The sequence below is a fragment of the Lichtheimia ornata genome (genome assembly GCF_029851405.1).
Source record: "Lichtheimia ornata isolate CBS 291.66 chromosome Unknown scaffold00042, whole genome shotgun sequence".
Taxonomy (NCBI): domain Eukaryota; kingdom Fungi; phylum Mucoromycota; class Mucoromycetes; order Mucorales; family Lichtheimiaceae; genus Lichtheimia; species Lichtheimia ornata.
The window spans coordinates 23,226-44,765 of record NW_026695362.1 but is presented as its reverse complement, the minus strand read 5'-3'; the positions used below and the strand labels follow the sequence as shown (position 1 = coordinate 44,765).

The window sequence follows — 21,540 nt, the reverse complement described above, 5'->3', positions numbered from 1 at the left end:
GCATGGTTCACTTTTTGCACTAGGCACGTTGCGGCGCCTGAATGGTTGAATAGGTTCTTGTGCAAGGAGGCAAATGTCGTCGAACAAGCATACATAGATAGACTATTCCCCTTTCCTCTTTCTCGTTTTCAATAAATGCAGACTTATTTATCCATAAGTGGGTGTCTTTTGATGATCTTAGAATTACTACCATGTAGCCATCTTATAGTCTATTGGGATAAAGTACCATGTTGTTGCTCCCACTCCCAGGGTTTTGTGTTGTTGAGTAGTTGTATATGCCGATGCATGCAAAGGAAACAGGAGTGTTTACACGATGACGCTCGTGACGATACATAACCTCGCCATCTTTTCCCTTTAACCCTACACCCCCTTGTGCTCATCCTATAGTATCAAAGAGGTCTTGCCCGCTAAAATTAATTATAATCAAAACGATGTTCACCCCAACCTACTTGCTTGGATGATAGCCAATGGTTGAATACACACCTTACCATGATTTTCTCACCAACGGCTATCATGGTCTTGGTATCTTCCAATTAGCAAAGTGGATCCCTATACTTGATGTGCCATCATGCAAATAAAGAAACATCAACATGAACATCAACAACAATGGCACATGGCGTTGTTTTGTATAGAAGATGGGTTACTCAAATTGGGTGATGATGGATCATGCAACATTGTCCACGGATTGTTGTCAATGAGACCACACATAGCAACGGATCGTTTGTTAGCTTTGTCCACACATGTGACCCTTGATCCACAAGCAAGAACCACGACGCCTGTCCCATCATTGCATAATCCAAATGTGTGATCCCATCCATAACATTGGGTTGCTAGCATCGTGTTACCCTGATCACTGTTGCTGCGGCAGGCTATGTCTAGCGCATTGTGGCGCGGATTACCCCATGCGTGATGGTCCATTTGTGTGCAACAACATGTTTCATCCATATAAATACAATGCTGAGGGTCCATTGATTCCCTTTACGTATTCTCTTGTTCATGAAATCGTCCACCCACTTTTCGCTGCGACACGCTGTTGCCATTGTTGCAGTTGTTTTATCAGGCGTTGCCATCCATGTCTTTTCTCAAGGACCTTTCAAAATCCCCGATGCGCCTATTCAAGTGGAACATGTGCATGATGATTACGCACATGTCATTGAAGTATTCAAGGCTAACTTCAAGGATGGCCATGATGTTGGTGCTGGTGTAGCAGCATACGTAGATGGAGAGCTTGTGCTCGACATTCAAGGTGGATGGCAAGATGTGGAAAGCGGTGTTCCTTATACCAAAGACACCTTGAATTTGGTGTACTCTTCGACAAAAATGCTGGTACCTAACGCGAATACATATAATCTACGTCTTTTTATTTGTTGGCTCATGTCATCCTTTTACTCAAAAAATAGACAGCCATTGTGGTGGCACAGCTCGTTGACAAGGGAGTGTTGTCGTATGATGAGAAAATAGCAACCTATTGGCCTGAATTTGGACAAGGAAAAAAAGAAAACGTGACACTTGGAAATTTGGTAGGTGTCTAAAATCATCCTCAATGATGCATAAGAGCTAAATGTGAACCCATATTAGATGCGACATGAAGCAGGTGTTGGATGTCTCGACAACATCATTACATTGGCTCAAGTGCAAGACCCAGAACAACTTTCCACTCTTCTTGCATCCCAAGCACACAATTTCAACGGCACTCTCCAACGTAGTTATCATGGCGTAACAGGAGGTTGGTATGTCAACGAGATTCTCAAGCGCACTGCCAACTGCACAGTGGACCAAGTAGCTGCATCCTATATGAACGACTATGGCATTGAATGGCATTTGAAACCCCACGAACCCGAATTTGACAATCGTATCACTCGTTTTAACTTGCTACCTCTACATCACCAAATCTACAACACGATACGAGGTGGTGCGGGATTCGCTCGCTATATGTGGGCCATGATGAAGGATAAGACCAAGGTCATGTCAAAAACCATAAGCATGCCTGGACCTGATGCAGCGGGCCCAGAGCTTTTAACCGACAAAAAATACCGCCAAATCGAAATGCCTTCGATATCCGGCTATACTAATGCACGTTCGGTAAGTGTGTTTTCCCTTCCATGGATGATGATGATGATGATTCTAAAATGCTACTTTTCTCTTTACAAAGATTGCAAAACTTGCAGCAATGATGGCCAATGGTGGTAAGGCGATCGTATCAGGCGAACCGGATTTGCTTTCTACAGCTGCCTATGCGTTGGCGACTGAACCCATGGATCCCGCTTTTGATTTGATTATTCAGATACCGCTCCATATGCAACGAGGAGGATTCCCTATGTTCAAGCACTTGGAAATAGATGGCATCACGTTTAATGGTTGGGCTGGTTATGGTGGTAGCGTGTTCTTTTGGAACCAGGAACACAAGATTGGTTTCGGATTTGCATCCAATGCCATCGTTAGCCCCATGTCTCCTGATTATCGAAGCATACCACTGATGGAAGCCATTGTCAAGCAAGCTAGGTTATCTCATCATGTTTAAGACTAGGAAAAAAGTTGCGTATGTAAGGATAGTACTGAATCGTTGTAGCGTCTTTTAATAAAGGAGAAATGACTCTAAATGGCAATGATCAGCTGATTGATGGGAAAAGGGCACACAACAAGAGTTGTAAGGGGGGCCACTTTGATCCATTATGCTGTGTGTGAGTATGTGCGCGTGTAACACTACATGGTTGACAGGCATTATCAGGGTCATATCATATACTCTTTCCAGCATACCCTCGTTCGTTACGAGCATTGGTTTCTATCACACGTGCTATGTATGTATGCGCATAATAAATGCGAGTCAATCGGATGCCATCAAAAGATACATTATGCAAAGGTATGATTTATTCATGCGAGCTACTAGGAAAGCTACCGATGCAACCCATGCGTTGCCAGATCGTGTGCTTGTGTAATGTAACACCACAAACATGCTCCAAATCGGTGAACTTGAAGTGTGAAAATACAAGCTTGACAACATGCAAGGGCCGTCGTAAGATGGTAGAAACAAATAAAATTTAGACACTTGATGATACAACAAATACAGAGAATGATTCCTTTCTATGCTCATGACCGTATCCTGCGATTGATGTTCTTAACAAATAGTTTCACTATTATCATCATCATCATGAGCTTATGATGTCTTGGAAGTTTTTATGGCTATTCATCATACATACCACTATCAGCTGGGCGATTCCACCTTGAATGTTGATTGTAATTGACATAATGTACGGATGGTGGATCATTTGAAAAGGAAACAGTGTTATGGTGCGTGGATCGATTATGTTGTCGGTGAGCAGCGGATGATGACGGCGTTGGTTTTGGGATTGGTTTGTACCAAGCATCCAACACTGGAAGGGTATCGTAGACTGAAGGTTTAGATGAAATGACTGCCATGATGGTATTTGTGTGTTGTGTGTGAAGGAAAGAAAGTACAGAAAAGGATGGAGGATGGGGACGAGTGCCCTTTTATATGCTTGTTTAATATGCGACCCTGTAATACCTTTTTTGTTTCCCTTCGGAGACAATCACGCACACACACTCACACACACACGCTCCATTGTGGACCATTCAACCCCCACAAAGAGCATGGCGCCGCTCTTTGTTACATGCATGTACGTTGTTTGCCTAAGCTGCATGTGTATATCTATATATAAAATGGAGAATGAACCTACCCGCTACCGGATGGCCTGATTTGGGTCGGCTCGGAGGGCGGTTTTCATTTGGACTAGAACAAGGACTGTGCACAAAGCTACAAACATTTCTTCTTCATGTGCCAAGGGTTGTGTGCATATTCGGCAACGTGATTGATATATTGGATGAGCCATTTAATGATCAAGAAGAACAACAACACGCCATGTTTGCGTATACTATATGCATGTTTATTGATAGATTGAGCATAAGCTTTTGCCTTCTTGGTGCACCATTGAACGGCCCAAGTTTATTTTTCATTTCTCCCTACGCTATCTAATCTTGGCGGATGTATCGATACAAAAAGCAAGTGTGTCTACTACTACCATGTTGCCATGACATGCAAGGTACATACAACGCCAAGCACAATGATGCTAAATTCGAATACCAAGGAATAGTGATTGATCCATGCTGCATGCGAGTTGATACCATGACAACCGTTTATCATGTGCTCACGTGGTCAAGTGCCAAGGTCTCCATTGATTCCTGCGTTGTTGTACTTATGTGGTTTGTTCGTGTCGTGTGTGAGTGTGTGTGGTGCAACCCATGATGGCAGCTTGTCGATCCTCGTGGTACAACGTAGCACTTGTTCATCCAAACGTGGTGTCAAATACCCAGTCGTCGTTGCTCATGGTCACCGTTGTTGTTGTATGATGATGCAACCTAGCATATCGTTTCGCTCCCAAGATAAGCACGTACATGCATCCCATCTACCACCTTATTAGGCAACACAGCATAAAGAGAGCAATGATTTGTCCTACCATTCATTTCACTCTTTGACGAGCTTCAAAGGTGTGTGCGTGTGTGCGTGTGGGTGTGTGTGTATATGTGGGTGGGTGAGTGAGATGCTTTCACTTTGTCTCCTTGTCTACGTGCAACCCCTTCTTCCTCTCTTTCGTTCCTCCTCGTAAAGCAAACCCCTAGAAACTCACAAGTCAGATCAGTCTTCTTCCCCTTTCTACTCTCGCATCAGCATCTACAAACCATCTTTGTCCCCTTCTCCATTTTTCCGGTTTCTTTTCACGCCCATTACCATTCATCATGTCAAGTGAGTTGTCTTTTGCTCAATCGCTCGTAACTTTTGACTCATGCCTCTATTGAATAGCTGAACAAAGCAACGGTCCTCCTTCTGGGGTATGTATGCATACGTCTTGTGGACTCGAACGGGTAAAAAAAAGACCAAGGATAGCTGACCACATTGGGTATTTTTTGGTTCCCTCTCTCTTTTTCTGTAACAGATCCAGGTTGTTCGCAAGAAGCTTCAAGGCTATGTTGGTTTTGCCAATCTTCCCAACCAAGTCCATCGCAAGTCTGTAAAAAAGGGTTTCCAGTTTACCTGCATGGTTGTCGGTATGTCATATGCATGGATTTTAGGGAGGTGGAGGAGAGCGAAGTGAGACTACTACTACATGCGTGTATGTGTGTAACCCTTCTCTGATCACCCTTTCATGATGGATTTATAGGTGAATCTGGTCTTGGAAAGTCTACTCTTGTGAATACGCTCTTCAACACTGGTCTATATCCCCCAAAGGAAAACGTGGAATTATCGCATGAAACTCCCCAGACTGTGGAGATCCAATCCATTACTGCTGATATCGAGGAGAATGGTGTCCGCTTGGAATTGACGGTGGTGGATACTCCTGGATTTGGTGACTTTGTTAACAATGAGCAAAGGTAAAGCATACGTGTGGAAGGGGTTGTTGGATAAGGAGTGTATACTCAAAGGAGAATTACAATAGCTGGAAACCAATTCTTGACAGTATTGAATCCCGTTTTGATGCTTACTTGGAACAAGAAAATCGGGTCAATCGCCGTCGCTTGGTCGATAATCGCATCCATGCCTGCATTTACTTTATTCAACCAACAGGCCATGCGTAAGTGGTACTTGATCTTCGTTTTCATGTTGGTATTGAAGACTAAATACTCTTCTAGATTGAAGCCATTGGATATCGAATTCATGCGCCGGTTGCATACACGCGTCAATTTGATCCCCGTTATCGCTAAGGCTGATACATTGACTGAGGAAGAAGTCATGGCATTCAAACAACGCATCCTTGCCGATATCAATCATCACAAGATCCAGATTTATCAAGCACCCGCTTATGAATACGATGATGAGGAAACGATTGCCGAGAATCGTGAGATCATGTCCAAGATCCCTTTTGCTGTCGTTGGTTCTGACAAGGAGTTCGAGGTTGCTGGTGGTCAACGTGTACGTGGTCGCAAGTATCCTTGGGGTGTCATTGAGGTGGATAATGAAGAACATTGTGACTTTGTGAAATTGAGACAAATGTTGATCCGGTAAGCATGATTTATTTTCATACACAACGTATCTTTTAACATAAAGGTGGTCATAGCACACACATGGAAGAGCTCAAGGAATATACCAATGACGTCTTGTACGAGAACTACAGAACCGAAAAGTTGACAGCTATGGGCATTCAACAAGATCCTACAGTTTTCAAGGAAGTCGAGTAGGTTACAAGATGTACACAAACAGGAGGACAACATGTGTTTGCTGATAACTCTCTCTTTCTCTCTTTCTCCCTCCTTATTTAGCCCCATTCAAAAGATGGAAGAAGAGCGTCTTGCTCACGAGCAAAAACTTTCAAAGATGGAAGCGGAAATGAGAGCTGTATTCCAAGCCAAGGTTCAAGAGAAGGAAACCAAGTTGAAGCAATCAGAGGAAGAGGTACAGTGATCTGAAAGGGTTTTCAGGGGAGAAAGGGATATGTAAGGGGGGAGAGGAGAATCGATAAACTTGAGCAACTCAACATGTAACACAAAAATACGTAGCTTTATGCCCGTCATAAGCAAATGAAGGAAGCCCTTGAGAAGCAGCGTCTCGAATTGGAAGAAAAGCGACGTCGTTTGGAATCCGGTCGACCCATCACACCTGAAAAATCAGCCAAGAAGCGTGGTTTCACCTTTAACAAGTAAAGTCAGCACACACACACAACGCACGCACACGCACACGCACACGCACACACAAACCTGCAGCAGAGTACTTTAGCAGTAGATCTTACCCTTTTTTTTCTTATCACCCAGCCCTGGTCCACCCATAATATATGTTATTTTACTAGTACTGCGAGCTTCTCAACTACTAGCAAATACCACTTTGCATACGTATAATCATCACTTTGATCACATTATGGTTTCATCCTAAAAGTCCAATGTCACCGCCAATCTCAAAAGATGTGTAATTAAGCAAGTGTGGTGTCTTTCTTTGTATGAACAATATCAGTACCACTGCTGCAATCAGGCTTACAGCTCGTGTCAGGAAAAGACTAATGTGTGATCGTACCTGAATGCTCCACCTAATATAGCATTGTTGCACACCATACCGGGCAAATAAAGGATGACCAAGAAAACTTCCCGGATTCCCGGATTCCCACACCTAATGGAATAATGCGGGCAATATCTCTCCCAAAAGTACGTAATCAATGGTGTACAAGTTGCCTTGATTTATGTGTACGTAATAAATAACCACGTTTTAGAAAAGGGATAGTGATCTTTTGTGTAAGGATATAGCGTATGAAAGTATACAATCAGGAAGACTTTATAATGATGAATCATGCTCCTCAGCCTGATGTTGTTGTTGTTGAGCAGCCTTATGAGCGATCATGGCAACGATTGCAGCACCAAGACCAGACCCATCTCTTGCAAGTGAAAAGCTGATTTTGGCTTCTATTTCAGGTCCATACAACTCAATAAGTGCCTGCATCATCGTGTTATCGAAACCTGGGTAGTGTTCATAAAGCGAGCCGTCAATAGCAATTGTACATCCGCTATGGAAAACATCCGATAGTTCCATGACAGCAGCAAGACCACAAGCTGATAGTCGTGCTGCACGACGACCCACAAGCTCAATAATAGCCTTGACAGTACGACGATCGTCAAGTGTTGTTCCTGGCAGCTTGAGTACATCTTCGAGAATATGACGTGTTTCAGCAAGATCACTTGAATCATCGGCTTGAATGGTTGACATGTACTCAGTCTCAAAAGTATACGGCTGGTTCAATTCGGTCGAGGAAAAGCCTTTAAACATCATTTGCCGATCGACATAGTGAAGGATGCAGTTACGTGTAATCTCGCCCAAGTACATTCCCGAAATCATCTTTTCAAACATCTGCTGCCGTGGATTGATGGATTCACGATCAACCTTGCAATCATGGATCGTTAAGGGTAACACCGTGCGTTCGCAATCAAACATGCCCCATTCGGTATTGATGACCATATCTTCAAATGCTGTTTTGCCACCACTCCATTTTTGGATCTTGTCAATCTTTTCATAATAGCCTTTGATACCGAGTGTGTGAGAAGAACAATAAATGACGGATTACGCATATCCATTTTTACTTACATGCATTGGTACCTGTACCAAGGATAACACCAATGGCAGTTTCAGGTTGCCTATATCCTAAAGCCATCAATGTGCCCACCGTGTCATTGACAATCTACAAATGATGTTGCAACATGAATACGCACACACAACAATGACCCTTGACATGATCACACACATACCGCAGCAATGTTTACTGGCACCTTTTTACGTGAAAATGCATCTTGCAACATGACAACGACATCCTTGTCGACAGCATTTTTACAAGAGAATCCTTTTGTCCATTGCTTGAGCACTCCACGATTGATGGATGTTTGAAATACAGGGAAAGAAAATGTAAAACCAAGTTGCAAAGGAGCTTCTGGATCGATATCATCATGACCTTGTTCACTGAGAAAATTGTTGACGCACTCCGCAATGAAATCGCATAATTGGGTCATCTCTCCCAGCTTTAATGCTCCAGGTACTTTGTATTTTTGTTGATGAATACCAAAGTCGCGGTTGCCATGCAACGATACTTCACATACACGCAAATAGGTTCCACCTAAATCAAGGGCAAGGTATTTACCCTTCTCTTGTCCCGTTGGTCGTCCTGTTACAAATGTGGGGATCATAGCCACTTGAAGGGGTGTCAATGCCAATACATCATCTTCTGCATGTGTCCTTAATATACCTGTTTCTCCCTCGTTTTGCAATCCTTTTTGCATTTCAGATACAAAATGGCTGACGATGGCACGCATCTTGTGGGTGGATACAGCAAATTGTTGAGTAAGCTCATCCAAGATCTCGTTACTACGTGTTTGCAGCGATACAGGCGGTGTGGGAGGTAATGACGGCTCTCGCTTGGTTATTGATGATGTTGCTTCCACATGATGTATCATTTGATTGCCATCTATGGTTGTTGCTGTTCCAGACGCTGCTGTTGTTGCTGGACGACTTGAAGAAGATCGAAATCGTTTAAAAATTGACCGCAGCCTCGAAGGCACTAAAACGGTGTTGCTGTTGTTGGTCGACATCAAACCGGCAAATGATTGAAGAAAATGGGAAAAGGACAATGGGAGCAAGTTTTCTACTTGCTTGTGTGTGAGAACAAAAGAAACAAGAAACAAAGAAAGTGCTGTTGGATGTCGGCCATGTGTTCCATGCCTTCTTTTTATACCTAAAACCAAAGGATGATCTCTTTGTATGGCGGGAAATCTTGCCTTGGTTACTCCCGCATGCTCCCGTATACACAATGGGAAAGTTAGCTGTACCTGGTTGTCTTACATACATTTTTCTTCCAGGCAAAGAATATCGTGTGTCACTCTCACGATGACTATTCCCTGTAACTTTGGGTATTATCGGCTTGCAGCATGACACTGGCGTTGCCATGGAAACTATATAGGCTTGAACAATATGATCTGCTGGTCTTAATATATCGCGTGGTGATTGCATTGTGCACCTAAAAAGTAATAGAAACGTGATCAATGCAGCCAGCGGACCTTTTTTGCTTACATCATCCACTGTATTTTGTGTATCCCGTTTTCCACAGGGTGCGATGGCCCCATTCTTCCCTTGGCTTTCATTATTACACAACCTGGGTTATCCTTTCCCAGAGCTGTGTGGGTACATGCGATATTACCAGCCACCATTTACTTTCATCCATCATCCTTTCCGCTGTGTGTGTGTGTGTGTTTAAATTAGAATCAGTGGTCATGTACCTACGCACTCATATTGGGCTACACAACCCACGGCACATAATAATAAATGAAGGAGGTGAAGGTTGGACACAATTCATTAAGGTTCAGAATACGACTTTGTTAAGGTTTGTAAAAGTACACGATATATCTTTATCCATAAAAGTTCTTGTCCCAGTTGGCAGAGCAGAATGATTGCGATCCAGCGTATTGCTACATCAATAAGCAAAAGCAAAGTGAGCGATTGTCACGTGATGTATGTATCCTATTGACTCCCTTACCTTGATGGTTGGCTTGGTCCATCCGCCAAATGAGCTAAAGTCATCAAAGTTGAGTGCTTCATCGTAATGCTATAAAGCCATGTGAGCGTATAATCGAAAAAGACTGCCATTAAACCATGACTTACAGCATACCACAAGGGGACAGATGAATCCAACACCCAATCCTTTGAACCTGTGATGGATGTCCATTGAGATTGGGAGGCGTAAACACCCCATTTAAGGCCTGTTGCATCAAATGCTGCTTTAAATTCCTTTAAAGCTAATGAAAGTGGGTGAGCAATAATGGTATAATAGCAGCACAAAAAAAGGTCAACGACGTACTAGATTGTGCTTGGGATGCAGAAGGCCAGTTATTGGATTGAGGATCCACCTCAACATCAAGCCAAAGGGTGCCAATTTTCATCTTGTTGCTGTTCATGTGACCCACCATTTCATTGACTTGGGCGGCAGGAGACTTGCAAGTGCTACGGCCAGTGCAAGGGAACATGTATAGATCAATTTGATCAAATCCACCTGCCACTGCGTTGGCGTAGTTTTTGGCACATGAGTTATCAAGAGCACCGCCCTATATTATCATCAAAGCTGCTATCAGCATCACCCTATATTGGGAAGAGAGCAAAAGTATACAAACCGGATTACCACCCCATGCCTCAAAGTAGCAGCGAATGATGGCATGGCTATATCCATAGTTCTTTGCACATGACCACGAGTCGGTAGATACCAAAGCAGATACATCCACGCCAGTATTGGCAGCTTGGGTAGAGATAAAAGCTGACGCGAGAAGAGAGATACCGAAAATGAGATTCTTCATTCTTGTTTGTTGATGGCAAAAATGTGTTGTTGCCGGCATTTATATAAGTTTCCCCGCGATAAGATGCTGCACTGTCATGCTCGGCATTGTGGCGGAATTACTTTTCATGCATTGGTCGTACGATAGTGGGAAGGATGCACAACACACGTAAGCATGACGCCTTGTCGCAATAACTAATTTGTACGCATGTTACATCGTTGCCATAAAGCTTGGAAGAGGTTGTGAAAAAGGTGTATTGGTTGGCATGAATCCAAAAGTTGGCCATACGCACAATGATCCAGAATAATGAGAATCGTCATACATTGTGTAACCTTGAACAATAAGAGCTCCATTTCCTTGCCCCTGAACCCCAGCATCCTTTGGTAAAGTTAATATTTGTACTTTTATGCCAGATGTGGCAACCATGTGATAATGTGGGCGGTGGTATTGCAGAATTTACCTAAATGACATTGGTATGATGATGGTAGTAATTAATTCCGCTGCAGCCATGTCCAATACTACAAAGATGAGAGAAACAGAAGAATGACCCGGGTTTTACAGTATCCTAAAAGAGGTGGCCTCATTCAACCCATAGGGCTGTAGTGAAAGTAGAAGATGGCTGCACCAAGGACGCCACATTACATTAAAGTCGTTTTAGCCTTTCCGGGAATGTATAACGACGATATTTGTGCAGCAGATCGCGTTACCTAGCAACGAGAGACGTGCTAAAAAGTCGATTACATGTAACAAGGATGAATGATGATCGTTTCCCAGATGATGTGGTATGGTTGATATTGCCATATTCATCCAAAAATAGTAGCCCAGCTGTTTATTGATCTATTCACATTCCATACACTACTCGTATGTACAAAGCATTTCAATGACTACTAATGTAGAGGAGGATCCTTTCTTTTTCTTCCGGTGGTGGTAGTGATGCCATTCAATTCCTTGCACTTTGATATACTGATATGCATTGCTGAGCAGCTTGATGATGCAAGAGATCTTGTACAACTGTCCCAATGTAATCGTACGCTGTTGCCCCTCAGTCGGATCGATTCACTGTGGAAAAAATTATGCGGTGCAAGATATGGTGTAACATACAATCATCCAAATCAGTCGTATTCCACCTTGTATCGTCAAACGGTTGAGCGAACGTTTGGTCGTCCCCCTTGTCGCCATTTGAGCCATATCTCTTTTACCAATGTACCATCCTCATCAAATCTTTCCTTGGAAACGGCTTGTTGTCAATGCACTGATCGTGGCCCTGAAAAGGTGTTTTTGTGCATCACCTGTCATAAGCCATGTAAGTGGTGGTGATCTTACTATATCAAAATCCATACGAGATGTCTTACTTTGGATCCATGTAGTGTGTGACAGGCATGCACGACTTCACTCTATGCACCAAGTTTTTCTCAAGGGCAACACGGGAGAAATATTCTGCCAGCAATGCGTCGATTGGGTATGACAAGGCGAATGAGAAGGAATACAATGTGACTCATATCGTTGAATAGCTTGGAGGCGAAGATAGTGACCCTGCTGAACAGTATCAAGTATCACGAATCAATCAGGCGTGGGATCCAATCGTGTATCGTAATGAGCTTGATAAGAAGATCGAAATGCGAAAAAGACGACAACATGAACGATGGTTAAGATGGCGTGATACACCGTCGCACATTGTACTCAATCCTCGTGGGTTTTGCTTTGTATCCGCTCGGTTCATGTGGGAATGGGAAAGGTTCATTGAAGGTTGGAGAACGGAGCCACCATTGGAAGAGACAATCAATGGCGAGCATCATCGTGCATGGTCACAATCGGATATTCGGTTCGATCCATTTCTGCCAGAAGCTACTGATCTCCTCATGGTATCCACTGAGACATGGGAATATCTTGAAAAAGCATACATAGTAGCAGGCCCCATGATCACTGAAGGTATAATATAAAGAATGTCGTTTATTGCTGATGTTGTGCTCACTGTTGATTGTGTATATAGATGATTTGATGCATAGTGAGATATATCGACAATGGAGGTATACAATGATGCGTTATCGAGATCGAGTGATGTTGCGATACTAGTGCATGGATCGCGCTCGTTGCTTTCGTTCTGGATACTGCGTTGGCACGACAACCACAGGTTCTTTTTCCACATTCATCGCTTTGAGTCGAAGCACAGCTAAAAGTATGATACGATATAAATACACTTGCTATTGCCATTTTCAACCCAAATCATACCTTTGTCCAAAGCCAATTCAATCATGCATCGTGTCCGAATAAACGATAACAGAGGCCATGTCGCTCTTTCGCCGTTAAGGATCCTATATTGAATCATTTAGAAATGGGATGCAGTGTAACCAAACAACACGTACCAATATGCAAGCGATGCATGGGTTGGATTTGAGAACAAAATGTTGAAATCCTAGAGATAAGGTTGGGTTGATATTGCAGCCTTCACTACACGTGGGAACCGCTCCACTTACTGAAATTGAGAGATCGGGTGCGATGGTCACGTTGCCAGAGATCTTTTCATCCACTACCGGTCGAAATACGTTGGGTAACATGTGAAATTGATCGAGCTAGTAAACATTGATGCAGGTGGTCAATATTGCATTCAAATGGATTCACTTTTACCATACCTGGTATAGCCTATGCTTGAGTTCTGAAGCAATCAAATACGCGACTCTATTCCACATGGACTCTTGTTGCAGGTTGTGGCCATTTGAAGCAAAGGGAATGGCATAGGTCATGGCTTGTGAAACAATAAAGTGGTTGACGTTGAACAATTCAGAAAGCCGTTTGAGAGGTTCTTCACTATGGGTATAACATGAGCTTATTGATCCATTCAAAGAAGGGCGAGAGAGAATAGGTACCTTTCAGAAGGCGATGTCTCCGACCAATGATTCCATTTTACAGCCGAAGTCGTCCACTTTACAATGTTGCCATCGGTATCCTTTGCCAAGAGCTCACATGATCCAAATAACCCCACAGATGCCGTTGAGCAACATGCTGCACTCCAAATAAGCTATGCAACCACATCATTAAGCATCATGGATACTCCAACCTCTTTTTCTTTTCATGACTTACCACGTTGGGAGCTGTAAGATAATTGAGCAATGGTGGTATTTCTTTGCGACTTGATGACACGCTGATGTTGAGTACTCGTTTTGAACGTGCATAGGCTTCCTGTTTTAATCTTGTTAGCCGGATCCACCTTGAATAGGGAAAAAGCTTACCTCGAATGTCAAGTCGCCGACATTAGCTCTCACACACTGTTGCAGCACCTTCATATCCATAAGATAGCCTTTCGAAAAATCAGCACATTTGGACATCTCCTCCTCCAATCCATGCCACTCGTTTACCATGCTTTAGGAATCTTGTAATCCGACGATGCACATGTCTACAACACACGTGTTGGTAACCATAGGAAGAGATCCGATGCCTTCACTTACCCTTTATCCGTCTTTGTCGAAAAGGCTTGCAGATTAATCCCATTAGGTTGCAAAATTTCCTACCAAGCCAGGGTAGTTGGCACCCTTTCCTATTAAAACGCACACACTGCTTACCGGTAGTTCTTCATCCGTATGGATACAAATCAAAGCTGCAACCATGGCTCCCACTGCATGGCCACTGATGATTCTTGGTAGTAATCCTTGTTCATGAAGTGCCTTGAGTACACCCAAATGATACAACGCTATTACTTTTTGGTTAACATTTTCCATCAATCCATTTCCCAATCACCTATCCTTACCAAACGCCGTGCCACCCTGCAACACTAATGCAGAGCATCCAAATCCTTGTCGAGCATCACTGAAAAACTTCATCTTGGCTTGCTGATCCAGAGCATCGGTCGATTCAATATACTCGATTTGCTTCACCATTTCCTCCATGTAATCCTCAATCAATGTCTTGGTACTATGATACATGTTACTTGTTAACTGCTTCTGTCCGTGATATACGTATGCTTGTTTTACCCAAGATATGAATGAGAAAAGAGCTTCCTGTCACAGATGCCTCCAAAATTCCTGAGTAGACCACCACGTAACATATAAATCATGCAATCCACATCATCGGCCTCGCGTGCCTTGCGTAGATGTTCCAGTCTTGAGGCAATAAGCTTATAGTCGTACACACGTGACACAGGATTGGCTTTCCACCGGTCGTTGGCTGGGACACATGTCAAAAACAGTAATATCATCCACCGCCTTGCATAAACTTACATAAATGCCTATAGAATGATATGAGCCAAAGGACAACTCGATGATGCGAAACCTATGCGTGTGATCCTTACATGTCAAGCTCTTTGGCACGTGCCTTCCACTCGGTATAGCACTTGGCATCCAATAAACCAGCGTTGAGTCGATGTTCAGGTTGATGGTTACGCCATTGACGCCACTGGATCTATTGTAATGTTGGTCAATGCTGTTACAAGTAGACTGAAAGAAGTGTACATACGAGCGAGGGTTGCAAGACGTGTCGTTCAAACCATGTGAATAGGCTGTATACGAAGCATAATAACGCGACGATCAGGGGACGTAATGGATCCTTTTCAAGTCGATCGGATGCAATGCTTGTAGCAATAGGCGTAACCTGAGCATGGTCCGTCATTGAGAACTGAAATTGTAATACTTGAGAGAAAGAGAAAGAGAGAGAGCGTATGTAAGGAGGTCAAAGGGGATCGGGATGAATGCTTAAATCTTCACATGACAAAGAGAGACACGTTTATTCCCACTCAATTACTCAAAGACACATGCAGCTATGTAGTTGGACTGTCATTCGATTACTTGATATCAAACATCCCGTTCGATTGCTGCCATGCAACAAAGTCCTTGGTAAGCATCAACATGCAATACACCCAACCGAGGTATCCAGATGTATTCAGTACACCTGACGACGGCGCTAAGCATGAGCATGATCGTTATGCAATCTCCTCTTCTAAAAATAGGGTACTTACAGCATTGTACAGCTTGATTTTCATTCATCTCTTTTCATTGTATCATGCTTGGATCAGCAGTTGCCCTTTTGTGATAGCTAATGACCCTTCTTAAACTACCAATGATCAAATAGAAAACCATCTCATTAGTATAGACACTAGCCGTCCGACGAGTTCCTCTCTTCGCTCGTATACAAACTAGTGATTTGTAGTTGAATGGCTTAACATTCCCTATGATCTTACAATGAGCTTGTAGCTTTACACAGCTACAGTAATCATTTTACATCAGCCATCAAACGATAAGAGACTACCTTTGTAATAAGTGCTATGATACAATGTCCAAGGCAGCGAACATCAACTACCAGCTAATAGCGTCTTCCTCCTATTCTCACCTGTAACCCATTCCAATGCATGTAAACGATTCTCCTGCTCCAGTCCATCATTCCCATCATTCAACTTTCTTGATCCGATGAGATTTGACTGAAAAATGGCCAAACACAGAAACATCATCCAATATCAGAAGAATCAAATTGGTAAGTTATTTGTAAACAGCCGGCTAATAGCCCATTCCTTCCATTCACCTTTGTTGTCCAATCCAATGCATGTAAACGATTCTCCTGCTCCAGTCCACCATTTCCATCATTCAACTTTCATGATTCGAGCTAACCTGGTAGTAAGGTAATGGCTGTTGTTGGATCATCATTATCATGTAAAGTGTAAAATGGCACACACCCTTTTGCTATACGTGAGGATCACTTCTTTTATTTACGTGTACCTATTGTCTATCGTGAGAGTGATGATGACGGTGGGTGGATGGTGTGTGTGTGGGGTAATTGAGTGGCCTCAGTGTAATAGCAGTAGGGGATTTAAACTTGGGGGACAGCAGCTCCACGACTTGAGACAAAGCTTCTCTTCTTTTTCCCTCCACCTTTCCTTTTATCCCAATCACGACATCTCGATCAAGGTAATTGTATTATAGAAGAGTGCTCTTGTTGGCTGTGAGGTGTTAATGTAGTTCTGAACATGCATTGTCAGGGAGAATGAGTGTGTCCAAATGCTGAGGAATGAGCGTGGTTGGTGGTTGGTGGTTGCCATGGCGATATTGTTGTTTCCTTTTGCTCGTTGCTATTCCCGCTCTACGCTTGGTGTCAACAGGTACATTCAGAGTCCAATGTTGCAGCCGACTTGGTTCCATTGACGCGTCAGCTTGTATAGAGGGCAAGTTTGGTTTCAAGACGTTGGCTGGTTTGCCGTTTTGTTTTGGCTCAACACTACTACACCATGGTTTTCGGTTTCCAGTAACCAACAACAACGGGTCTTTGTGTATATGGAAAAGGCAAGTACAATGAAACAAACAATGAAAAGGATGTTTATTGTGTGTGTGTGTGCTAATAATGAATTGAATAGGTTTCTTTGGTCAGGCAATACAACTTGGGGCATCATCATCATCTCTTTGGGTTCAAGTCCCAGCCTGTATCAAGTGGTCGCTGCGTCGCTCTGCACTAGCCAAGTGTGCTGGAAAAGCTTCTTGGAACGCGCCCAGGGCTCTATAGGCCTGTGTTGAGTTGAGGATGGGTCGATGACGATGGATTTTTGGAAGAGCATGGTCACCGTGTTGAGGTAAAAGGGGATTTGCAACAGCTTGTGAATGTGTTGAACCAACATGCTCTTCTCGTGATAGGCTCGTTCTTTCCCTTTGAGGATTTCTTTTCATGAGGTGGGAAATGATTGGAAGGATTGGGGATCATTCTTTCTTTGGAGAGTATGAGTGAGAACAACTATGAGCCTGGACTCTACGTAAGTGATGTCCTTCCTTGCCATGGATCGAACTGGCCTTGCGTGATTCGTGCAGTGCTTTCTCAAGAACAAGTGATCGCCCAACGTTGCTCGTATGGTGGTGATTTGGTTTGTGAATTCCTTCTGATTTGCTTTCTTCCTTGGAGAGGATCGCCTAACGGTATACCAAATCGCCATCATTCCGGTACCAGATGGTCTAACGTGGTTGCTTTCTTATTTGTAGAGACGACGATTACGATGATTACCACATTCACAACAATGACGATTACGATGATCACCCCATCTACAACAATGACAATGATGACGACAACGAGATTCAAAAGGAAGCCTGCAAGATCCCATTCTTTTCAACTTGTGTATTTTTGGATGTTTGGTGTGAAGGATGAGATTGACGACTGGTGACGAGTACGAGTAGAAATGATGACGGAGGACGACTACGAGGATGGTGGTGGCAATGTACAGTACATAGCAAGATAGCTAGATGAAATAAAGCATTGTTTATTTATTACACGCTTGTTGGAGGTTGCTAGCTTGTGGATTACATACTATTGCTTCGAAGATGGAATAATAAAGGTGGTTCGGGTTATCGGTCATTCAAGAAGTACATGGCTTTTGTGATACAATATGGAAGAGTGGGATTGATCCCTCCATTGAGTTTCACGATGAGTGACCCACCCATCATTGGATTGGTTACTGGTGGTGAGTTTTACATATACAAATTGGTTTATGCAACTCGACCTTCTCCTACATGCAAATGTGATATGCAACCCTTATTTCCATACACATACCTTGACACCTTCATGGTTGGATGTTGTTTCACTTATGTACCTTCACAAAAGGCAATCATCATCATCATCCATTTGTGCAGCAACCTGTCAAGGACGCGTTTGTGTAACCACCACGTGCCATTTCACGCAGTTCTCCACTTCCGTTAATGCCGCCGACACCATCCACTAGGAAAAAGCAACTCGAATCACGCTTACAACATAGTAAAATCATAAAGACGCTTGTATCTCCAAACTTTACAATCAAACGTGGACTCTTTAGTAGATCAACGTGCTTGTCGGGGTCAAAGGAACCTTGTGTCAAAGTATGAAGTTCATCGTGGGCAATCCCAGATTTCGCAATGTCGCCACCAGCCAAACTGGATCCGGGGCTCAACCTCTTTCGACGACGACCAAAAAAATATTTTTTGGGCTGTTTGCGACATTGAACGCGAAACTTTCACACAAGGTGCTGTTGGCCAAGCCGAGCCCATTGCTGTAATAAAAAGCCCACGTTTCATTGTAAAGTTTGGAGATACAGGCACCTTTATGTTTGTAAGTGTGATGCTATAAGAAGAGTGGTATTTGTTCATTGTCAAGTAGGTGGACCCTGGCAGAGCAAAAGATGCAGAGGGTCGTGTTGTGTAACACAGCTACGTTTGCATGAATGAAAGGGTCACTGTATAATTGCTTTATGGATCATCTAGGAACAGGCATGTATTGCTAGCTAACGGCCACTTTTATCCAATCATCATTGTGGCGAGATCCACTGCATGGGAACGATGCCCCTGCTCCAGACATTCATTTCCATGATTAAAGTAGGTTGATTCGAGCTGATTTGACTGAGCTGCGGTCAAAGAGAGATTACATCACTCTGGACATAAAGCACGCTCGATGTAGCTCAACCGATATAATCTTGTGTGAGTGTAACTCAACCAAATCAGCTCGGATCAACCTACTTTAATCACGGAAATGAATGTCTAGAGCAGGAGCATCGTCCACCTACAATAGAATGCACAAAAGTTGGGAATGCACAATAGTGGCTATTAGCTGCCAATGTATGACATCAAAGTGAGGGTTGCGTACCTGTCATGCATGGTCCCTGAAGTCCTGACTTTTTAGCTGAGTAACCCAAAGAGGTCCTTCTGCATCTTTGGCTCTCCAGGGTCTAGCTACTTGGCAATGAACAAAGACCACTTCCCATATAACATCACGCTTACAAACATAAAGGTGACTGTATCTCCAAACTTTACAATCAAACGTGGGCTCTTTAATAGATCAACGTGCTCGTCGGGGTCAAAGGACTCTTGTGTCAAAGTATGAAGTTCATCGTGGGCAATCCCAGATTTCGCAATGTCGCCACCAGCCAAACTGGATCCGGGGCTCAACCTCTTTCGACGACGACCAAAAAAATATTTTTTGGGCTGTTTGCGACAGTGAACGTGAAACTTTCACACAAGGTGCTGTTGGCCAAGCCGAGCACATTGCTCTATTCAAAGCCCCACGTTTCATTGTAAAGTTTGGAGATATGGCTGTCTTTATGTTTGTAAGCGTGATGCTATATGAAAAGCGATCTTTGTTCATTGTCGAGTAGCTAGACCCTGGCAGAGCAAAAGATGGAGAGGGACGTGTTCGTGTAACACAGCTACTTTGCATGACTGGATAGATTGACAGATTATACTTTATGTCTATCCACAATAGTCCATGTATTGCACGCTAACAGCCACTTCCTCACAATCAGCGTTGTTGCAAAATCTACTGCATGTAAATGATTCTCCTGCTCCAGCCGAGCATTTCCATCATTAAACTTTCTTGATCCGAGCCGATTTGACCGAGCTACGCTGGAACAGTGAATATGAAAATTAGTGAATCGCAGACCCTGCGAATGTCTCCGTCTTTCAAACTTTTGGACGCTCCCATTCCAAACTTTCAAATAAAGCATGAAGTTTTTATTAGAAAATAGTGATCAGCATGCTCGAGAGCACCCTGCTGACTAATTTTCAAGTTGGAGGTGGGCAACTTCGGGGCGGTGGACCGTCCGCTCTTTTGACCCCATCATCCACCATTTGGATCGCCCCGCATTTTGAATCTTCACAATGAAGTCTGCGACTTTTAAATGATTGAAGTTGATCAGCATGTCCAACAGAAGCTTGTGTGAAAGTTTCATGTTCGAGAGGGGCAATCTCACTATCAAGGATTGATCTACAGTGTTCATGCATTTATTATACAAGAGGTGTGCGTCCTATTAATTTGCAGCTCTTCCACTCTCAGCCCCTTGCCTCTTCCTCCTCCCATTCCCAACTGTTGGCCCATTCAAGTATACAACTACCACCTGCGAACGATTGTCCTGCTTCAACCCATCATGTCATTGCTACAATTGCCTTGATTCGATTGCCTTTGACTGAAGGGCAAGTCCATGGCGTGTGCACCCCACTCCAACACACCTTTTCTTGACACTGCACCTTCTCTTGTACAATCCTCTACCGCAACCAATCGTAACAGCATTCATTCCAGCAGTTGCTATTCGCTCCATTGTCTCAAACAGCGTTCTTCACTTGCAGCAACCTGTTTTGCTGCCTTTTCAACGTGTACAACAGATAGCCATTGTATAGAAGCAGCATTATTTACGTACAGCAACTTTGTTCAACACATACGAAGCCCTGTGGATATGGATATGGATATGGATATGGATATGGATATGGATATGGATATGGATATGGATATGGATATGGATATGGATATGGATATGGATATGGATATGGATATGGATATGGATATTGGTTTGGTACATGGGATGGAAAAGGATTTGATATATACAACACATGGAAAAAGGGGTGTATCGATTGTCAACTTGGTTACTATGCGTGATGCTATCATCCTGAACGATTGTTGCAACTCATTATCCTACTTGCACGCTATTCCAAGGCAGCTACTATCAACATCCATGTACAACCACCATCATCAAACTGCATGTTTCGAAACGCTATGCACATCATTCACCACCACGCACCACGTCTCATCCATTCATCTTTGCACAATACACACCAAAGGATAGAAACTTCCCCGTATCAATGTATCCCCCCTATTGAAGCGATTCGATGTACCTATCTGGCTACCTCTTGGGAATGCTGTTGTTGGATTAAAGGGTTGCTTTTGCGAATACGGCATTAAGTTGGCGTAAATTGGACCTCGTTGTGTGTGGATACTTGATGCATTATATTAGAGAAAGATTGATGCAGGGTTGTCGAGGTATAC

At 43.3% G+C, this 21,540-nt stretch overlaps 7 protein-coding genes across 7 annotated transcripts; 3 read left to right on the top strand and 4 right to left on the bottom strand.

Annotated features, from left to right (window-relative positions):
* Nucleotides 1-996: 996 nt before the first annotated feature.
* Nucleotides 997-2,521, top strand: O0I10_008125 (uncharacterized protein; the record flags this gene model as incomplete). Its single annotated transcript, XM_058488132.1, has 4 exons — nucleotides 997-1,326; nucleotides 1,401-1,520; nucleotides 1,579-2,082; nucleotides 2,153-2,521. The coding sequence occupies 4 exons, from the start codon at nucleotides 997-999 to the stop codon at nucleotides 2,519-2,521; spliced, it is 1,323 nt and encodes a 440-aa protein (XP_058341025.1).
* Nucleotides 2,522-3,087: 566 nt separating this feature from the next.
* Nucleotides 3,088-3,417, bottom strand: O0I10_008124 (uncharacterized protein; the record flags this gene model as incomplete). Its single annotated transcript, XM_058488131.1, has 2 exons — nucleotides 3,088-3,131; nucleotides 3,198-3,417. 2 exons carry the CDS (start codon nucleotides 3,415-3,417, stop codon nucleotides 3,088-3,090), a joined length of 264 nt encoding a protein of 87 aa, XP_058341024.1.
* Nucleotides 3,418-4,752: 1,335 nt separating this feature from the next.
* Nucleotides 4,753-6,651, top strand: O0I10_008123 (uncharacterized protein; the record flags this gene model as incomplete). The annotated part of the gene is made up of 9 exons (XM_058488130.1): nucleotides 4,753-4,759; nucleotides 4,817-4,845; nucleotides 4,950-5,061; nucleotides 5,175-5,385; nucleotides 5,451-5,585; nucleotides 5,644-6,012; nucleotides 6,069-6,185; nucleotides 6,271-6,403; nucleotides 6,508-6,651. 9 exons carry the CDS (start codon nucleotides 4,753-4,755, stop codon nucleotides 6,649-6,651), a joined length of 1,257 nt encoding a protein of 418 aa, XP_058341023.1.
* Nucleotides 6,652-7,270: 619 nt separating this feature from the next.
* Nucleotides 7,271-8,934, bottom strand: O0I10_008122 (uncharacterized protein; the record flags this gene model as incomplete). The annotated part of the gene is made up of 4 exons (XM_058488129.1): nucleotides 7,271-8,010; nucleotides 8,075-8,168; nucleotides 8,236-8,672; nucleotides 8,727-8,934. 4 exons carry the CDS (start codon nucleotides 8,932-8,934, stop codon nucleotides 7,271-7,273), a joined length of 1,479 nt encoding a protein of 492 aa, XP_058341022.1.
* Nucleotides 8,935-9,882: 948 nt separating this feature from the next.
* Nucleotides 9,883-10,821, bottom strand: O0I10_008121 (uncharacterized protein; the record flags this gene model as incomplete). The annotated part of the gene is made up of 5 exons (XM_058488128.1): nucleotides 9,883-9,942; nucleotides 10,011-10,079; nucleotides 10,136-10,269; nucleotides 10,332-10,575; nucleotides 10,642-10,821. 5 exons carry the CDS (start codon nucleotides 10,819-10,821, stop codon nucleotides 9,883-9,885), a joined length of 687 nt encoding a protein of 228 aa, XP_058341021.1.
* A 1,595-nt stretch (nucleotides 10,822-12,416) lies between these two features.
* Nucleotides 12,417-12,740, top strand: O0I10_008120 (uncharacterized protein; the record flags this gene model as incomplete). The annotated part of the gene is made up of 1 exon (XM_058488127.1): nucleotides 12,417-12,740. The coding sequence occupies one exon, from the start codon at nucleotides 12,417-12,419 to the stop codon at nucleotides 12,738-12,740; it is 324 nt and encodes a 107-aa protein (XP_058341020.1).
* Nucleotides 12,741-12,869: 129 nt separating this feature from the next.
* On the bottom strand, nucleotides 12,870-15,399 carry O0I10_008119 (uncharacterized protein; the record flags this gene model as incomplete). Its single annotated transcript, XM_058488126.1, has 16 exons — nucleotides 12,870-12,970; nucleotides 13,030-13,112; nucleotides 13,164-13,213; nucleotides 13,275-13,370; nucleotides 13,431-13,605; nucleotides 13,665-13,816; nucleotides 13,879-13,977; nucleotides 14,028-14,095; nucleotides 14,154-14,191; nucleotides 14,244-14,302; nucleotides 14,358-14,485; nucleotides 14,543-14,706; nucleotides 14,766-14,958; nucleotides 15,012-15,019; nucleotides 15,083-15,192; nucleotides 15,247-15,399. The coding sequence occupies 16 exons, from the start codon at nucleotides 15,397-15,399 to the stop codon at nucleotides 12,870-12,872; spliced, it is 1,677 nt and encodes a 558-aa protein (XP_058341019.1).
* Between the last annotated feature and the right edge of the window lie 6,141 nt (nucleotides 15,400-21,540).